Source organism: Stegostoma tigrinum, chromosome 38 (assembly GCF_030684315.1).
Source record: "Stegostoma tigrinum isolate sSteTig4 chromosome 38, sSteTig4.hap1, whole genome shotgun sequence".
NCBI classification, from domain to species: domain Eukaryota; kingdom Metazoa; phylum Chordata; class Chondrichthyes; order Orectolobiformes; family Stegostomatidae; genus Stegostoma; species Stegostoma tigrinum.
Genome location: NC_081391.1, coordinates 24,933,292 through 24,958,474, shown reverse-complemented (window position 1 = coordinate 24,958,474; position 25,183 = coordinate 24,933,292). Strand labels below are relative to the sequence as shown.

Sequence of the window (25,183 nt, the reverse complement as noted above, 5' to 3'; positions counted from 1 at the left end):
GGATATTGGTGAATGAGGGTGGTTTTGGTAACACTCAATTGTAATTTCATGCACACCATTACCGAAACCAACTCTCAGTTCCAGATTTATTTGCACATAATTAGGGGTGGCTCAGTGGTTAGCACTGCAGCCTCACAGTCCAGGGACCCGAGCTCGATTCCACCCTCAGGTGACTGTCTGTGCAGAGTTTGCACATTCTCCCTGTGTCTGTGCGGGCTTCCTCCGGTGCTCCAGTTTCCTCCCACAGTCCAAAGATGTGCGGGTTAGGGTGGATTGACCATGGGAAATGCAGCGTTACTGGGACAAGGTAGGGGTCGGTTTTGGGTGGGAGGCTCTTTGGAGGGTCACTGTGGACTCGACAGACCAAATGGCCTACTTCCACACAGCAGGGATTCTAATTATTTGTACATGGCTCAGAGACAATAATTAATTCTACCAGCTACTATTGAGGGGATTCGGATTTGAACCTATGGCCCCAGGCCATCCGTCGATCTATGTTACTAATCCAATGGCATTGTGTCACGTTTTCGCCAGGGGCTTTGCACTACTGCAGCCATCCCTGTTGGACCCAATCCTGCCCTTGCCCTAGATACAAACTGACCCACCCCCCACAACCTCCCCAGCCCAGGGGAGACCAAGAATCCTTGAACACCAGGCTGAGGCCTGGTCCTTTGGCCCTCTCTGACCTGTGGGCCTCAGTGTGAGGGCCTTACTGTGAGGGGCTGTAGCTACGAGGTGGGGCAGGGTGCTGTAGGGTGGGATGGTGGGCCAAGCCCCTGTGTTTACTATTCCACGGGAGAGGAAGACGAAATGGGCGGATTTTCTTTTGCAGGGCATCACCCGGACACCAAACTTTACCTGCAACAGATACCGCTTCGGTTTGGGGCCTCGCTTCCGGTGTCCTAGCGCCCGGTCTCGCTGCTCCCTGGTGGGGGGGGAGGTAAATGCCGAGTGTGAAAAGAGGCTCAAGTTTAACAGAAGGAACAAGAGAAATATCACAGGTAGCCATAGTAACGGGCCTACCACACACAGACAATCTGCAGCCTCCAGTGACAGCGTGCGAATCTCCTGTGAGTAGCCAAACTGGAGAGTCAACACATAAATCCCTGAGACCAGAAAATTCCAACAGAGTTTTAACCTTTTCTTTGGAAAATCATTTTATGGGACGTAGGCCTCAGCAGCAAAAGGCTGGAATTGACGGCCATCCCTTTGCACTGAGCAGGCAGCTCATCACTTCAACCAATGCTGCAGGACCATAGGCGCTTGGAGCAGAATTAAGCCATTCAGCCCATCAAGTCTGCTCCATTATTCAATAGGGTCACGGCTGATCTGATAATCTCTAAATCCAACTTCCTTCCATGCGCTGCAGATCTTTTATCTTAATTTAGAATTGTTCTACAAGTGAGGAACTTCCTAGACCATTTCAAAGAACATTAGTTGAAGGGATCGACTGAAGGGATCGACTGAAGGGACCAAGGAATCAAGGAATACGGGGAAGGGGGGATTGCTGGGATTAAGGTACTGAGCTCAATGATCGGCTATGATCATAACAAATGGTAGAGTGGGCTGGAGGGGCCAAATGGCCAGCTCCTGCCTTCCTAAATACATGTGGTTACATCCAGGCCCAGAGTGGGTAACTGCACACCCCCACCCCGTTCCCACACAGAGGGACACAAATGAATCAGTTGGAACTGTTGTGATGATCCATAAGCTTCTTGGTTACTTTTACAGATCCCAGCATTTTGTTTTCCAATTTTTCAAACTGATCTCGGATTCCCAGACTGGGAAGTGAACTCTAACTGATCTCGGATTCCCAGACTGGGAAGTGAACTCTAACTGATCTCGGATTCCCAGACTGGGAAGTGAACTCTAACTGATCTCGGATTCCCAGACTGGGAAGTGAACTCTAACTGATCTCGGATTCCCAGACTGGGAAGTGAACTCTTATTCTCTGGGTTATTAGTCCAGTAACATCAGTTAGCAGTGTAGCTGTTAGCACTGTCCGGTGCTAGTTACTGATGTTAACCTCCACAGGGCAGGACTGCAATTCAGTGTTGGGGGGGGGGGGGGTCCTTTCCCTTCTCCAAGGGGGCCTGTGGATTTTGATTCAGCTTTTCTCAATATTTTATTCTGTTTCAACTGCAAACACCCAGATTTTAAAGTTCAAATTTACGAGACGACACAAGGATGACGTGTGTCCAATACCTCACAAGCACACATTAACCAAACTTGTATAAGGTTTGTATAGGTTCATAAAGGTTTATGCTTGTAAAAACATTCATGTCAGATGTCAACATCAGAGGAGCAGGAATACTGATGTTTCCGATCTGGACCCTTCTTCATTTTCTGAAGAAGGGTCCCGACCCAAAACGTCAGCTTTCCTGCTCCTCTGATGCTGCCTGGGATGCTGTGCTCCTCCAGCTCCACACTGTCATTTCAGACTCCAGCATCGGCAGTTCCTACTATCTCACATCAGATCTGTGTTGGGCACACCACTACTCACAGGGCAGGTTAATGTACACTTGCATGACACACACACACAGGCTCCCACACAAATCCAACAGCCAAAGGGTTGCAGGATGTGTACAAACGAGCAGCACAACATCTTCTTACTTTTCCTCATAAGCCATGACGAGCCGGGGATCCAGAATGTGATCTTCGGGTTCCCACGTACTGTACCTGGAAGAGAGGCAAGGGCAGAGTTCAGACAGCACATCCAGCAGGGCTGCTCTCACGCAACAAAACCCCAACGGCATGTCATCAGGAAATGCAGCTACGTTTCTGCTTAAAACCCTACAGGCAGAGGAAAGACTTGCATCTCTGAAGAGCATTCTCACCACCTCAGGACATCCCAAAACACTTGGCAGCTAATGAAACACTTTCTGAAGGATAGTCACTGCTATTAACAGCGGTCAGTGTGCACAAGATTCCACAAACAGCAAACTCATCATGACCAGGTCAATCATTTCAGTGATCACAGATTTCGTAGAATCCCTACAGTGTGGAATCGGGCCCTTTGACCCAACAAGTCCACAGTGACCCTCACAGCATCCCACAGCGACCCATCCCCCTGTAACCTGCCCAATCTACACATCTGTCAACACTATGGGACAAGTTAGCATGTCCAATCCACCCTAACCTGCACATCTTTGGGCTGTGGGAGGAGACCGGAGCACCCGGAGGGAACCCACGCAGACATGGGGAGAATGTGCAAACTCCACAGAGACAGTCGCCCGAGGTTGGAATCGAACACGGGTCCCTGGCGCTGGGAGGCTGCAGTATTAGCCCTGGGTTGTTTGGGAGCGACAGAAAAAGAAGTAGGAGAGAGAAAGATATAAGTCCATCCCTGCTGTCCCTCAAAATAGTGGACCATCCACAAGCACCAGGCCGTCCACACACACACTCCGACGCGTATACACACACACACACACACACACACACACACCCCGACAAGTACACACACACACACCCCAAGTACGTACACACACACACACACCCTGACACGTGTACACACACAGACACACACACGCTGACACGCATAAACACACACACACAACACGTACGCACACCCTGACACGTACACACACACACACACACCCTGACACGTACACACATCCCGACACGTACACACACACACACCCCGACACGTACACACACACACACACACACACACACACCCCGACACTTACGTACACACCCTGACACGTACACACACCCCGACACGTACACACACACACCCCCCGACACGTACACACACACACACCCCGACACGTACACACACACACACACACCCCGACACGTACACACACACACCCCCGACACGTACACACACACACCCCCGACACGTACACACACACACACCCCCGACACGTACACACACACACACCCCCGACACGTACACACACACACACCCCGACACGTACACACACCCCGACACGTACACACACACACACACACCCCGACACGTACACACACCCCGACACGTACACACACACACACACACACCCCGACACGTACACACACACCCCGACACGTACAGACACACACACCCCCGACACGTACACACACACACTCCCGACACGTACACGAACACACCCCTGACACGTACACATACACACACCCACACACACACACCCCGACACGTACGCACGCACACACACCCCGACACGTACGTACGCACGCACACCCCCGACATGTACGCACGCACACACACCGACACGTACACACACCCGACACGTACACACACACCCGACACGTACACACACACACCCGACACGTACACACACACACACACACATCCGACACGTACACAAACACACCCCCGACAGGTACACAAACACATCCCTGCCATGTACACACACACACCCAACACATACACACACACACCCCCAACACGTACACATACACACACCCACACACACTCACCCCGACACGTACGCACGCACACACACCCCGACACGTACGTACGCACGCACACCCCGACATGTACGCACGCACACACACCCCGACACGTACGCACGCACACACACAGCCCCCACACGTACGCACGCACGCACACCCCGACACGTACGCACGCACGTACACCCCGACACGTACGCACACACGTACACCCCGACACGTACGCACGCACACACACCCCGACACGTACGCACGCACACACACCCCCGACACGTACACACGCACACACTCCCGACACGAACACAAACACACCCCCGACACGTACACAAACACACCCCCGACACGTACACAAACACACCCCCGACACGTACACAAACACACCCCCGACTCGTACACAAACACACCAACATCTACACACACACACACCCCGACACGTACGCACGCACACACACCCCCGACACGTACGCACGCACACACACCCCCGACACGTACACACACCCGACACGTACACCCACACCCGACACGCACACACACACACACCCGACACGTACACACACACACCCGACACATACACACACACCCGAAACATACACACACACACACACACACACACATCCGACACGTACACAAACACACCCCCGACACGTACACAAACACACCCCTGCCATGTACACACACACACCCCCAACACGTACACATAGACACCCCCAACACGTACACATACACACACCCACACACACCCCGACACGTACACACACACACCCCGACACGTACCCACACACACCCCCAACATCAACACACACACACCCCCAACACGCACACACACCCACACCAACACATACACACACACCCCCAACACGTACACATACACACACCCACACACACACCCCGACACGTACGCACGCACGCACACCCCGACACGTACGCACGCACGCACACCCCGACACGTACGCACGCACGCACACCACGACACGTACGCACGCACGCACACCACGACACGTACACAAACACAACCCCGACACGTACACAAACACACCCCCGCCATGTACACACACACACCCCCGACACACACACACACACACCCCCAACACATACACACACACACCACCAACACGTACACATACACACACCCACACACACACCCCAACACGTACGCACGCACACAAACCCCGACACGTACGCACGCACACACACACCCCCGACACGTACGCACGCACACACACACCCCCGACACGTACACAAACACACACCCAATACGTACACACACACAACCCCGACACGTACACAAACACACCCCCGACACGTACACACACACACCGACACGTACACACACACATCCCAACACGTACACACACACACCCCCGACACGTACACAAACACAACCCCGACACGTACACAAACACACCCCCACCATGTACACACACACACCCCCAACACGTACACATGCACACACCCCGTACACATGCACACACCCCCAACACATACACACACACACCACCAACACGTACACATACACACACCCACACACACACCACGAGACGTACGTACGTACGCACGCACACCCCGACACGTACGCACGCACGCACACCACGACAAGTACGCACACACACCCCGACAAGTACGCATGCACACCCACACCCCCAACACATACACATACACACACCCACACGCACACCCCGACACGGACGCACGCACACACACCCCCGACACGTACACACCCCCGATACGTACACACCCCCGACACGTACACACGCACACACACACCTGACACGTACACACACACACCCCCGACACGTACACAAACACACTCCCGAAACGTACACACACACCCCCCCGACACGTACACACACACACATCCCGACACGTACACACACACATCCCGACACGTACACACGCACACACCCCCGACACGTACACACGCACACACCCCCGACACGTACACACACACACCCCCGACACGTACACACACACACCCCCGACACGTACACACACACACCCCCGACACGTACACAAACACACCCCCGACTCGTACACAAACACACCAACATCTACACACACACACACCCCGACACGTACGCACGCACACACACCCCCGACACGTACACACACCCGACACGTACACCCACACCCGACACGCACACCCACACCCGACACGCACACACACACACACCCGACACGTACACACACACACCCGACACATACACACACACACCCGACACATACACACACACACACACACATCCGACACGTACACAAACACACCCCCGACACGTACACAAACACACCCCTGCCATGTACACACACACACCCCCAACACGTACACATAGACACCCCCAACACGTACACATACACACACCCACACACACCCCGACACGTACACACACACACCCCGACACGTACCCACACACACACCCGACATGAACACACACACACCCCCAACACGCACACACACCCACACCAACACATACACACACACCCCCAACACGTACACACACACCCACACACACACCCCGACACGTACGCACGCACGCACACCCCGACACGTACGCACGCACGCACACCCCGACACGTACGCACGCACGCACACCACGACACGTACGCACGCACGCACACCACGACACGTACACACACACACCCCCGACACGTACACAAACACAACCCCGACACGGACACAAACACACCCCCGCCATGTACACACACACACCCCCGATACGCACACACACCCCCAACACATACACACACACACCACCAACACGTACACATACACACACCCACACACACACCCCGACACGTACGCACGCACACAAACCCCGACACGTACGCACGCACACACACACCCCCGACACGTACGCACGCACACACACACCCCCGACACGTACACAAACACACCCCCGACACGTACACACACACACCGACACGTACACACACACATCCCAACACGTACACACACACACCCCCGACACGTACACAAACACAACCCCGACACGTACACAAACACACCCCCACCATGTACACACACACACCCCCAACACGTACACATGCACACACCCCGTACACATGCACACAACCCCAACACATACACACACACACCACCAACACGTACACATACACACACCCACACACACACCATGACACGTACGTACATACGCACGCTCACCCCGACACGTACGCACGCACGCACACCACGACAAGTACGCACACACACCCCGACAAGTACGCATGCACACCCACACCCCCAACACATACACATACACACACCCACACGCACACCCCGACACGGACGCACGCACACACACCCCCGACACGTACACACCCCCGATACGTACACACCCCCGACACGTACACACGCACACACACACCTGACACGTACACAAACACACCCCCGACACGTACACAAACACACCCCCGACACGTACACAAACACACTCCCGAAACGTACACACACACCCCCCCGACACGTACACACACACACATCCCGACACGTACACACGCACACACCCCCGACACGTACACACGCACACACCCCCGACACGTACACACACACACCCCCAACACGTACACACACACACCCCCAACACGTACACACACACCCCCGACACGTACACATACACACACCCACACACACACCCCGACACGTACGCACGCACACACCCCGACACGTACGCACGCACGCACACCACGACACGTACGCATGCACACCACGACACGTACGCACGCACACACACCCCCGACACGTACACACACACACACCCCCGACACGTACACAAACACACCCCTGACACGTACACATACACACACCCACACACACCCCGACACGTACGCACGCACACACCCCGACACGTACGTACGCACGGACCCCCCCGACATGTACGCACGCACACACACCGACACGTACACACACCCGACACGTACACACACACCCGACATGTACACACACACACCCGACACGTACACACACACACACATCCGACACGTACACAAACACACCCACGACAGGTACACAAACACATCCCTGCCATGTACACACACACACCCAACACATACACACACACACCCCCAACACGTACACATACACACACCCACACACACCCCGACACGTACGCACGCACACACACCCCGACACGTACGTACGCACGCACACCCCGACATGTACGCACGCACACACACCCCGACACGTACGCACGCACACACACACCCCCCACACGTACGCACGCAAGCACACCCCGACATGTACGCACGCACACACACCCCGACACGTACGCACACACACACACCCCCGACACGTACACACACACACCCCCGCCACGTACACACACACCCCCGCCACGTACACACACACACCCCCGCCATGTACACACACACACCCCCAACACGCACACACGCACACACACCCACACCCCCAACACATACACACACACACCCCCAACACGTACACATACACACACCCACACACACACCCCGACACGTACGCACGCACACACACCCCGACACGTACGCACGCACACACACACCCCCGACACGTACACCCACACACCCCGACACGTACACACACACACCCCAACACGTACACACACACACCCCCAACACGCGCACATACACACCCCCAACACGTACACAGACACACACCCACACACACACCCCGACACGTACGCACGCACACACACCCCGACACGTACGCACGCACGCACACCACGACACGTACGCATGCACACCCCGACACGTACGCACGCACACACACCCCCGACACGTACACACACACCCGACACGTACACACACACACTCGACACGTACACACACACCCCTGACACGTACACACACACACTCCCGACACGTACACAAACACACCCCCAACACGTACACAGACACACACCCACACACACACCCCGACACGTACACACGCACACACACCCCGACACGTACGCACGCACGCACACCACGACACGTACGCATGCACACCCCGACACGTACGCACGCACACACACCCCCGACACGTACACACACACACCCGACACGTACACACACACACCCGACACGTACACACACACACCCCCGACACGTACACACACACACTCCCGACACGTACACAAACACACCCCGACACGTACACATACACACACCCACACACACACACCCCGACACGTACGCACGCACACACACCCCGACACGTACGTACGCACGCACACCCCCGACATGTACGCACGCACACACCGACACGTACACACACCCGACACGTACACACACACCCGACACGTACACACACACCCGACACGTACACACACACACACACACATCCGACAGGTACACAAACACATCCCTGCCATGTACACACACACACCCAACACATACACACACACACCCCCAACACGTACACATACACACACCCACACACACACACACCCCGACACGTACGTACGCACGCACACCCCCGACATGTACGCACGCACACACCGACACGTACACACACCCGACACGTACACACACACCCGACACGTACACACACACCCGACACGTACACACACACCCGACACGTACACACACACACACACACACATCCGACAGGTACACAAACACATCCCTGCCATGTACACACACACACCCAACACATACACACACACACCCCCAACACGTACACATACACACCCACACACACACACACCCCGACACGTACGCACGCACACACACCCCGACACGTACGTACGCACGCACACCCCCGACATGTACGCACGCACACACACCGACACGTACACACACCCGACACGTACACACACACCCGACACGTACACACACACACACACACATCCGACAGGTACACAAACACATCCCTGCCATGTACACACACACACCCAACACATACACACACACACCCCCAACACGTACACATACACACACCCACACACACACACACCCCGACACGTACGCACGCACACACACCCCGACAAATACGCACGCAGACACACACTCCCGACACGTACACCCACACACCCCCAACACGTACACATACACACCCCCAACACGTACACATACACACCCCCAACACGCACACACACCCACACCAACACATACACACACACCCCCAACACGTACACATACACACACCCACACACACACCCCGACACGTACGCACGCACGCACACCCCGACACGTACGCACCCCCGATACGTACACACCCCCGACACGTACACACGCACACACCCCCGACACGTACACACACACACCCCCGACACGTACACACACACACCCCCGACACGTACACACACACACCCCCGACACGTACACAAACACAACCCCGACACGTACACAAACACACCCCCACCATGTACACACACACACCCCCAACACGCACACATGCACACACCCCCAACACATACACACACACACCACCAACACGTACACATACACACACCCACACACACACCACGACACGTACGTACGCACGCACACCCCGACACGTACGCACACACACCCCGACAAGTACGCATGCACACCCACACCCCCAACACATACACATACACACACACACACGCACACCCCGACACGTACGCACGCACGCACACCCCGACACGTACAAACCCCCGACACGTACAAACCCCCGACACGTACACACGCACACACACACCCGACACGTACACACACACACACCCGACACGTACACACACACACCCCCGACACGTACACAAACACACCCCCGACACGTACACAAACACACCAACATCTACACACACACACCCCGACACGTACACACACCCGAAACGTACACCCACACTCGACACATACACACACACACCCGACACATACACACACACACATCCGACACATACACACACACCCCCGACACGTACACAAACACACCCCTGCCATGTACACATACACACACCCACACACACCCCGACACGTACACACACACACCCCGACACGTACACACACACACCCCCGACATGAACACACACACACCCCCAACACGCACACACCCACACCAACACATACACACACCCCCAACACGTACACAAACACACCCCTGCCATGTACACATACACACACCCACACACACCCCGACACGTACGCACGCACACCCCGACACGTACGCACGCACGCACACCCCGACACGTACGCACGCACGCACACCACGACACGTACACACACACACCCCCGACACGTACACAAACACAGCCCCGACACGTACACAAACACACCCCCGCCATGTACACACACACACCCCCAACAGGCACACACACCCACACCAACACATACACACACACCCCCAACACGTACACATACACACCCCCAACACGTACACATACACACACCCACACACACACCCCGACACGTACGCACGCACACACACCCCGACACGTACGCACGCACGCACACCACGACACGTACGCATGCACACCACGACACGTACGCACGCACACACACCCCCGACACGTACACACACACACCCCCGACACGTACACAAACACACCCCTGACACGTACACATACACACACCCACACACACCCCGACACGTACGCACGCACACACACCCCAACACGTACGTACGCACGCACACCCCCGACATGTACGCACGTACACACACCCGACACGTACACACACACCTGACACGTACACACACACACCCGACACGTACACACACACACACATCCGACACGTACACAAACACACCCACGACAGGTACACAAACACATCCCTGCCATGTACACACACACACCCCCAACACGTACACATACACACACCCCGACACGTACACACGCACGCACACCCCGACACGTACGCACGCACGCACACCCCGACACGTACGCACGCACGCACACCACGACACGTACGCACGCACGCACACCACGACACGTACACACACACACCCCCAACACGTACACACACACACCCCCAACACATACACACACACATCCCCGACACATACACAAACACAACCCCGACACTTACACAAACACACCCCCACCATGTACACACACACACCCCCAACACGCACACATGCACACACCCCCAACACATACACACACACACACCACCAACACGTACACATACACACACCCACACACACACCACGACACGTACGTACGCACGCACACCCCGACACGTACGCATGCACGCACACCACGACACGTACGCACACACACCCCGACAAGTACGCATGCACACCCACACCCCCAACACATACACATACACACACCCACACGCACACCCCGACACGTACGCACGCACACACACCCCCGACACGTACAAACCCCCGACACGTACACACCCCCGACACGTACACACGCACACACACACCCGACACGTACACACACACACCCCCGACACGTACACAAACACACCCCCGACACGTACACAAACACACCCCCGACACGTACACAAACACACCAACATCTACACACACACACACCCCGACACGTACGCACGCACACACACCCCCGACACGTACGCACGCACACACACCCCCGACACGTACACACACCCGACACGTACACCCACACCCGACACGCACACACACACACACACGACACATACACACACACATCCGACACATACACACACACACCCCCGACACGTACACAAACACACCCCTGCCATGTACACACACACACCCCCAACACGTACACATACACACACCCACACACACCCCGACACGTACACACACACCCCGACACGTACACACACACACCCCCGACATGAACACACACACACCCCCAACACGCACACACCCACACCAACACATACACACACACCCCCAACACGTACACATACACACACCCACACACACCCCGACACGTACGCACGCACACCCCGACACGTACGCACGCACGCACACCCCGACACGTACGCACGCACACCACAACACGTACACAAACACAACCCCGACACGTACACAAACACACCCCCGCCATGTACACACACACACCCCCAACACACACACACACCCACACCAACACATACACACACACCCCCAACACGTACACATACACACACCCACACACACACCCCGACACGTACGCACGCACACACACCCCGACACGTACGCACGCACGCACACCACGACACGTACACATGCACACCACGACACGTACGCACGCACACACACCCCCGACACGTACACACACACACCCCCGACACGTACACACACACTCCCGACACGTACACAAACACACCCCTGACACGTACACATACACACACCCACACACACCCCGACACGTACGCACGCACACACACCCCGACACGTACGTACGCACGCACACCCCCGACATGTACGCACGCACACACAGCGACACGTACACACACCCGACACGTACACACACACCCGACACGTACACACACACCCCCCCGACACGTACACACACACACATCCCGACACGTACACACACACATCCCGACACGTACACACGCACACACCCCCGACACGTACACACGCACACACCCCCGACACGTACACACACACCCCCGTCACGTACACAAACACACCCCCGACACGTACACAAACACACCCCTGACACGTACACAAACACACCCCCGACACGTACACAAACACACCAACATCTACACACACACACACCCCGACACGTACGCACGCACACACACCCCCGACATGTACGCACGCACACACACCCCCGACACGTACACACACCCGACACGTACACCCACACCCGACACGCACACACACACACCCGACACGTACACACACACACCCGACACATACACACACACCCGACACATACACACACACACATCCGACACGTACACAAACACACCCCTACCATGTACACACACACACCCCCAACACGCACATACACACACCCCGACACGTACACACACACACCCCGACACGTACACACACACACCCCCAACATCAACACACACACACCCCCAACACGCACACACACCCACACCAACACATACACACACACCCCCAACACGTACACATACACACACCCACACACACACCCCGACATGTACGCTCGCACGCACACCCCGACACGTACACACGCACGCACACCACGACACGTACACACACACACCCCCGACACGTACACAAACACAACCTCGACACGTACACAAACACACCCCCGCCATGTACACACACACACCCCTGACACGCACACACGCACACTCACACCCAACACATACACACAACACCAACACGTACACATACACACACCCACACACACACCCCGACACGTACGCATGCACACAAACCCCGACACGTACGCACGCACACACACACCCCCGACACGTACGCACGCACACACACACCCCCGACATGTACACACACACAAATTCCCGACACGTACACACACACACCCCCGACACGTACACACACACACCCCCAACACGTACACACACACACCCCCGACACGTACACAAACACAACCCTGACACGTACACAAACACAACCCTGACACGTACACAAACACACCCCCACCATGTACACACACACACCCCCAACACGCACACATGCACACACCCCCAACACATACACACACACCACCAACACGTACACATACACACACCCACACACACACCACGACACGTACGTACGCACGCACACCCCGACACGTACGCACGCACGCACACCACGACACGTACGCACACACACCCCGACAAGTACGCACACACACCCACACCCCCAACACATACACATACACACAACCCAACACGTACGCACGCACACACACCCCCGACACGTACACACCCCCGACACGTACACACGCACACACCCCCGACACGTACACACACACCCCCAACACGTACACATACACACCCCCAACACGTACACATACACACACACCCCGACACGTACGCACGCACGCACACCCCGACACGTACGCACGCACGCACACCCCGACACGTACGCATGCACACCACGACACGTACGCACGCACACACACCCCCGACACGTGCACGCACACACCCGACACGTACACACACACACACACACACCCCCGACACGTACACACACACACCCCCGACACGTACACAAACACACCCCTGACACGTACACATACACACACCCACACACACACCCCGACACGTACGCACGCACACAAACCCCGACACGTACGCACGCACACACACACCCCCGACACGTACGCACGCACACACACACCCCCGACACGTACACACAGACACCCCCAATACGTACACAAACACACCCCCGACACGTACACACACACACCGACACGTACACACACACACCGACACGTACACACACACATCCCAACACGTACACACACACACCCCGACACATACACAAACACAACCCCAACACGTACACAAACTCAACCCCGACACGTACACAAACACACCCCCACCATGTACACACACACACCCCCAACACGTACACATACACACACACCACCAACACGTACACATACACACACCCACACACACACCACGACACGTACGTACGTACGCACGCACACCCCGACACGTACGCACGCACGCACACCACGACAAGTACGCACACACACCCCGACAAGTACGCATGCACACCCACACCCCCAACACATACACATACACACACCCACACGCATATCCCGACACGTACGCACGCACACACACCCCCGACACGTACACACCCCCGACACGTACACACCACCGACACGTACACACGCACACACACACCTGACACGTACACACACACCCCCGACACGTACACACGCACACACTCCCGACACGTACACAAACACACCCCCGACACGTACACACACACACCCCCGACACGTACACACACACATCCCGACACGTACACACACACATCCCGACACGTACACACACACACTCCCGACACGTACACAAACACACCCCGACACGTACACATACACACACCCACACACACACACCCCGACACGTACGCACGCACACACACCCCGACACGTACGTACGCACGCACACCCCCGACATGTACGCACGCACACACCGACACGTACACACACCCGACACGTACACACACACCCGACACGTACACACACACCCGACACGTACACACACACACACACACACATCCGACAGGTACACAAACACATCCCTGCCATGTACACACACACACCCAACACATACACACACACACCCCCAACACGTACACATACACACACCCACACACACACACACCCCGACACGTACGTACGCACGCACACCCCCGACATGTACGCACGCACACACCGACACGTACACACACCCGACACGTACACACACACCCGACACGTACACACACACCCGACACGTACACACACACCCGACACGTACACACACACACACACACACACATCCGACAGGTACACAAACACATCCCTGCCATGTACACACACACACCCAACACATACACACACACACCCCCAACACGTACACATACACACCCACACACACACACACCCCGACACGTACGCACGCACACACACCCCGACACGTACGTACGCACGCACACCCCCGACATGTACGCACGCACACACACCGACACGTGCACACACCCGACACGTACACACACACCCGACACGTACACACACACACACACACATCCGACAGGTACACAAACACATCCCTGCCATGTACACACACACACCCAACACATACACACACACACCCCCAACACATACACATACACACACCCACACACACACACACCCCGACACGTACGCACGCACACACACCCCGACACGTACGTACGCACGCACACCCCGACATGTACGCACGCACACACACCCCGACACGTACGCACGCGCGCACACACCCCCCACACGTACGCACGCACGCACACCCCGACACGTACGCACGCACGTACACCCCGACATGTACGCACGCACGCACACCCCGACACGTACGCGCGCACACACACCCCCGACACGTACACACACACACCCCCGACACGTACACACACACACCCCCGACACGCACACACACCCACACCCCCAACACGCACACACACCCACACCCCCAACACATACACACACACCCCCAACACGTACACATACACACGCCCACACACACACACCCCGACACGTACGCACGCACACACACCCCGACAAATACGCACGCAGACACACACTCCCGACACGTACACCCACACACCCCCAACACGTACACATACACACCCCCAACACGTACACATACACACCCCCAACACGCACACACACCCACACCAACACATACACACACACCCCCAACACGTACACATACACACACCCACACACACACCCCGACACGTACGCACGCACGCACACCCCGACACGTACGCACCCCCGATACGTACACACCCCCGACACGTACACACGCACACACCCCCGACACGTACACACACACACCCCCGACACGTACACACACACACCCCCGACACGTACACACACACACCCCCGACACGTACACAAACACAACCCCGACACGTACACAAACACACCCCCACCATGTACACACACACACCCCCAACACGCACACATGCACACACCCCCAACACATACACACACACACCACCAACACGTACACATACACACACCCACACACACACCACGACACGTACGTACGCACGCACACCCCGACACGTACGCACGCACGCACACCACGACACGTACGCACACACACCCCGACAAGTACGCATGCACACCCACACCCCCAACACATACACATACACACACCCACACGCACACCCCGACACGTACGCACGCACGCACACCCCGACACGTACAAACCCCCGACACGTACAAACCCCCGACACGTACACACGCACACACACACCCGACACGTACACACACACACACCCGACACGTACACACACACACCCCCGACACGTACACAAACACACCCCCGACACGTACACAAACACACCAACATCTACACACACACACCCCGACACGTACACACACCCGAAACGTACACCCACACCCGACACGCACACACACACACCCGACACGTACACACACACACTCGACACATACACACACACACCCCCAATACGTACACAAACACACCCCCGACACGTACACACACACACATCCCGACACATACACACACACACCCCCGACACGTACATAAACACAACCCCGACACGTACACAAACACACCCCCACCATGTACACACAGACACCCCCAACACGTACACATGCACACACCCCCAACACATACACACACACACCACCAACACGTACACATACACACACCCACACACACACGACACGTACGTACGTACGCACGCACACCCCGACACGTACGCACGCACGCACACCACGACAAGTACGCACACACACCCCGACAAGTACGCATGCACACACTCCCGACACGTACACAAACACACCCCCGACACGTACACAAACACACTCCCGACACGTACACACACACACCCCCGACACGTACACACACACACACTCCCGACACGTACACAAACACACCCCCGACACGTACACAAACACACTCCCGACACGTACACACACACACCCCCGACACGTACACACACACATCCCGATACGTACACACACATCCCGACACGTACACACGCACACACCCCCGACACGTACACACGCACACACCCCCGACACGTACACACGCACACACCCCCGACACGTACACACACACCCCCAACACGTACACACACACACCCCCAACACGTACACACACACACCCCCAACACGTACACAAACACAACCCCGACACTTACACAAACACAACCCCGACACTTACACAAACACACCCCCACCATGTACACACACACCCCCAACACGCACACATGCACACACCCCCAACACATACACACACACACCACCAACACGTACACATACACACACCCACACACACACCACGACACGTACGTACGGACGCACACCCCGACACGTACGCACGCACGCACACCACGACACGTACGCACACACACCCCGACAAGTACGCATGCACACCCACACCCCCAACACATACACATACACACACCCACACGCACACCCCGACACGTACGCACGCACACACACCCCCGACACGTACAAACCCCCGACACGTACACACCCCCGACACGTACAAACGCACACACACACCCGACACGTACACACACACACCCCCGACACGTACACAAACACACCCCCGACACGTACACAAACACACCCCTGACACGTACACAAACACACCCCCGACACGTACACAAACACACCAACATCTACACACACACACCCCGACACGTACGCACGCACACACACCCCCGACACGTACACACACCCGACACGTACACCCACACCCGACACGCGCACACACACACACCCGACACGTACACACACACACTCGACACATACACACACACACCCGACACATACACACACACACACATCCGACACGTACACAAACACACCCCTGCCATGTACACACACACCCCCAACACGTACACATACACACACCCACACACACCCCGACACGTACACACACACACCCCGACACGTACACACACACACCCCCGACATGAACACACACACCCCCAACACGCACACACCCACACCAACACATACACACACACACACCCCCAACACGTACACATACACACACCCACACACACAACCCGACACGTACGCACGCACACCCCGACAAGTACGCACGCACGCACACCCCGACACGTACGCACGCACGCACACCACGACACGTACACACACACACCCCCACCATGTACACACACACCCCCACACCAACACATACACACACACCCCCAACACGTACACATACACACCCCCAACACGTACACATACACACACCCACACACACACCCCGACACGTACGCACGCACACACACCCCGACACGTACGCACGCACGCACACCACGACACGTACGCATGCACACCACGACACGTACGCACGCACACACACCCCCGACACGTACACACACACACCCCCGACACGTACACACACACACCGACACGTACACACACACACCGACACGTACACACACACATCCCAACACGTACACACACACACCCCGACACATACACAAACACAACCCCAACACGTACACAAACACAACCCCGACACGTACACAAACACACCCCCACCATGTACACACACACACCCCCAACACGTACACATACACACACACCACCAACACGTACACATACACACACCCACACACACACCACGACACGTACGTACGTACGCACGCACACCCCGACACGTACGCACGCACGCACACCACGACAAGTACGCACACACACCCCGACAAGTACGCATGCACACCCACACCCCCAACACATACACATACACACACCCACACGCATATCCCGACACGTACGCACGCACACACACCCCCGACACGTACACACCCCCGACACGTACACACCACCGACACGTACACACGCACACACACACCTGACACGTACACACACACCCCCGACACGTACACACGCACACACTCCCGACACGTACACAAACACACCCCCGACACGTACACAAACACACCCCCGACACGTACACACACACATCCCGACACGTACACACACACATCCCGACACGTACACACACACACTCCCGACACGTACACAAACACACCCCGACACGTACACATACACACACCCACACACACACACCCCGACACGTACGCACGCACACACACCCCGACACGTACGTACGCACGCACACCCCCGACATGTACGCACGCACACACCGACACGTACACACACCCGACACGTACACACACACCCGACACGTACACACACACCCGACACGTACACACACACACACACACACATCCGACAGGTACACAAACACATCCCTGCCATGTACACACACACACCCAACACATACACACACACACCCCCAACACGTACACATACACACACCCACACACACACACACCCCGACACGTACGTACGCACGCACACCCCCGACATGTACGCACGCACACACCGACACGTACACACACCCGACACGTACACACACACCCGACACGTACACACACACCCGACACGTACACACACACCCGACACGTACACACACACACACACACATCCGACAGGTACACAAACACATCCCTGCCATGTACACACACACACCCAACACATACACACACACACACCCCCAACACGTACACATACACACCCACACACACACACACCCCGACACGTACGCACGCACACACACCCCGACACGTACGTACGCACGCACACCCCCGACATGTACGCACGCACACACACCGACACGTACACACACCCGACACGTACACACACACCCGACACGTACACACACACACACACACATCCGACAGGTACACAAACACATCCCTGCCATGTACACACACACACCCAACACATACACACACACACCCCCAACACGTACACATACACACACCCACACACACACACACCCCGACACGTACGCACGCACACACACCCCGACACGTACGTACGCACGCACACCCCGACATGTACGCACGCACACACACCCCGACACGTACGCACGCGCGCACACACCCCCCACACGTACGCACGCACGCACACCCCGACACGTACGCACGCACGTACACCCCGACATGTACGCACGCACGCACACCCCGACACGTACGCGCGCACACACACCCCCGACACGTACACACACACACCCCCGACACGTACACACACACACCCCCGACACGCACACACACCCACACCCCCAACACGCACACACACCCACACCCCCAACACATACACACACACCCCCAACACGTACACATACACACGCCCACACACACACACCCCGACACGTACGCACGCACACACACCCCGACAAATACGCACGCAGACACACACTCCCGACACGTACACCCACACACCCCCAACACGTACACATACACACCCCCAACACGTACACATACACACCCCCAACACGCACACACACCCACACCAACACATACACACACACCCCCAACACGTACACATACACACACCCACACACACACCCCGACACGTACGCACGCACGCACACCCCGACACGTACGCACCCCCGATACGTACACACCCCCGACACGTACACACGCACACACCCCCGACACGTACACACACACACCCCCGACACGTACACACACACACCCCCGACACGTACACACACACACCCCCGACACGTACACACACACACCCCCGACACGTACACAAACACAACCCCGACACGTACACAAACACACCCCCACCATGTACACACACACACCCCCAACACGCACACATGCACACACCCCCAACACATACACACACACACCACCAACACGTACACATACACACACCCACACACACACCACGACACGTACGTACGCACGCACACCCCGACACGTACGCACGCACGCACACCACGACACGTACGCACACACACCCCGACAAGTACGCATGCACACCCACACCCCCAACACATACACATACACACACCCACACGCACACCCCGACACGTACGCACGCACGCACACCCCGACACGTACAAACCCCCGACACGTACAAACCCCCGACACGTACACACGCACACACACACCCGACACGTACACACACACACACCCGACACGTACACACACACACCCCCGACACGTACACAAACACACCCCCGACACGTACACAAACACACCAACATCTACACACACACACCCCGACACGTACACACACCCGAAACGTACACCCACACCCGACACGCACACACACACACCCGACACGTACACACACACACTCGACACATACACACACACACCCCCAATACGTACACAAACACACCCCCGACACGTACACACACACACATCCCGACACATACACACACACACCCCCGACACGTACATAAACACAACCCCGACACGTACACAAACACACCCCCACCATGTACACACAGACACCCCCAACACGTACACATGCACACACCCCCAACACATACACACACACACCACCAACACGTACACATACACACACCCACACACACACGACACGTACGTACGTACGCACGCACACCCCGACACGTACGCACGCACGCACACCACGACAAGTACGCACACACACCCCGACAAGTACGCATGCACACACTCCCGACACGTACACAAACACACCCCCGACACGTACACAAACACACTCCCGACACGTACACACACACACCCCCGACACGTACACACACACACACTCCCGACACGTACACAAACACACCCCCGACACGTACACAAACACACTCCCGACACGTACACACACACACCCCCGACACGTACACACACACATCCCGATACGTACACACACATCCCGACACGTACACACGCACACACCCCCGACACGTACACACGCACACACCCCCGACACGTACACACGCACACACCCCCGACACGTACACACACACCCCCGACACGTACACACACACACCCCCAACACGTACACACACACACCCCCAACACGTACACAAACACAACCCCGACACTTACACAAACACAACCCCGACACTTACACAAACACACCCCCACCATGTACACACACACCCCCAACACGCACACATGCACACACCCCCAACACATACACACACACACCACCAACACGTACACATACACACACCCACACACACACCACGACACGTACGTACGGACGCACACCCCGACACGTACGCACGCACGCACACCACGACACGTACGCACACACACCCCGACAAGTACGCATGCACACCCACACCCCCAACACATACACATACACACACCCACACGCACACCCCGACACGTACGCACGCACACACACCCCCGACACGTACAAACCCCCGACACGTACACACCCCCGACACGTACAAACGCACACACACACCCGACACGTACACACACACACCCCCGACACGTACACAAACACACCCCCGACACGTACACAAACACACCCCTGACACGTACACAAACACACCCCCGACACGTACACAAACACACCAACATCTACACACACACACCCCGACACGTACGCACGCACACACACCCCCGACACGTACACACACCCGACACGTACACCCACACCCGACACGCGCACACACACACACCCGACACGTACACACACACACTCGACACATACACACACACACCCGACACATACACACACACACACATCCGACACGTACACAAACACACCCCTGCCATGTACACACACACCCCCAACACGTACACATACACACACCCACACACACCCCGACACGTACACACACACACCCCGACACGTACACACACACACCCCCGACATGAACACACACACCCCCAACACGCACACACCCACACCAACACATACACAAACACACCCCCAACACGTACACATACACACACCCACACACACAACCCGACACGTACGCACGCACACCCCGACAAGTACGCACGCACGCACACCCCGACACGTACGCACGCACGCACACCACGACACGTACACACACACACCCCCACCATGTACACACACACCCCCACACCAACACATACACACACACCCCCAACACGTACACATACACACCCCCAACACGTACACATACACACACCCACACACACACCCCGACACGTACGCACGCACACACACCCCGACACGTACGCACGCACGCACACCACGACACGTACGCATGCACACCACGACACGTACGCACGCACACACACCCCCGACACGTACACACACACACCCCCGACACGTACACACACACTCCCGACACGTACACAAACACACCCCTGACACGTACACATACACACACCCACACACACCCCGACACGTACGCACGCACACACACCCCGACACGTACGTACGCACGCACACCCCCGACATGTACGCACGCACACACACCGACACGTACACACACACCCGACACGTACACACACACACCCGACACGTACACACACACACAC

The 25,183-nt window shown here is 56.9% G+C and overlaps 1 protein-coding gene across 1 annotated transcript in view; it reads right to left on the bottom strand.

The window, feature by feature from the left end:
• LOC125447237 (chromobox protein homolog 7-like) overlaps positions 1 to 25,183 on the bottom strand; it is a 119,198-nt gene that overhangs the window by 4,123 nt on the left and 89,892 nt on the right. Inside the window, exons 3-4 of the mRNA XM_059640557.1 lie at positions 2,614 to 2,679; positions 859 to 925 (exon numbers count right to left, since the gene is read on the bottom strand). Coding sequence (XP_059496540.1) covers positions 859 to 925; positions 2,614 to 2,679 — 133 coding nt within the window. The remainder of the gene's footprint in view (positions 1 to 858; positions 926 to 2,613; positions 2,680 to 25,183) is intronic.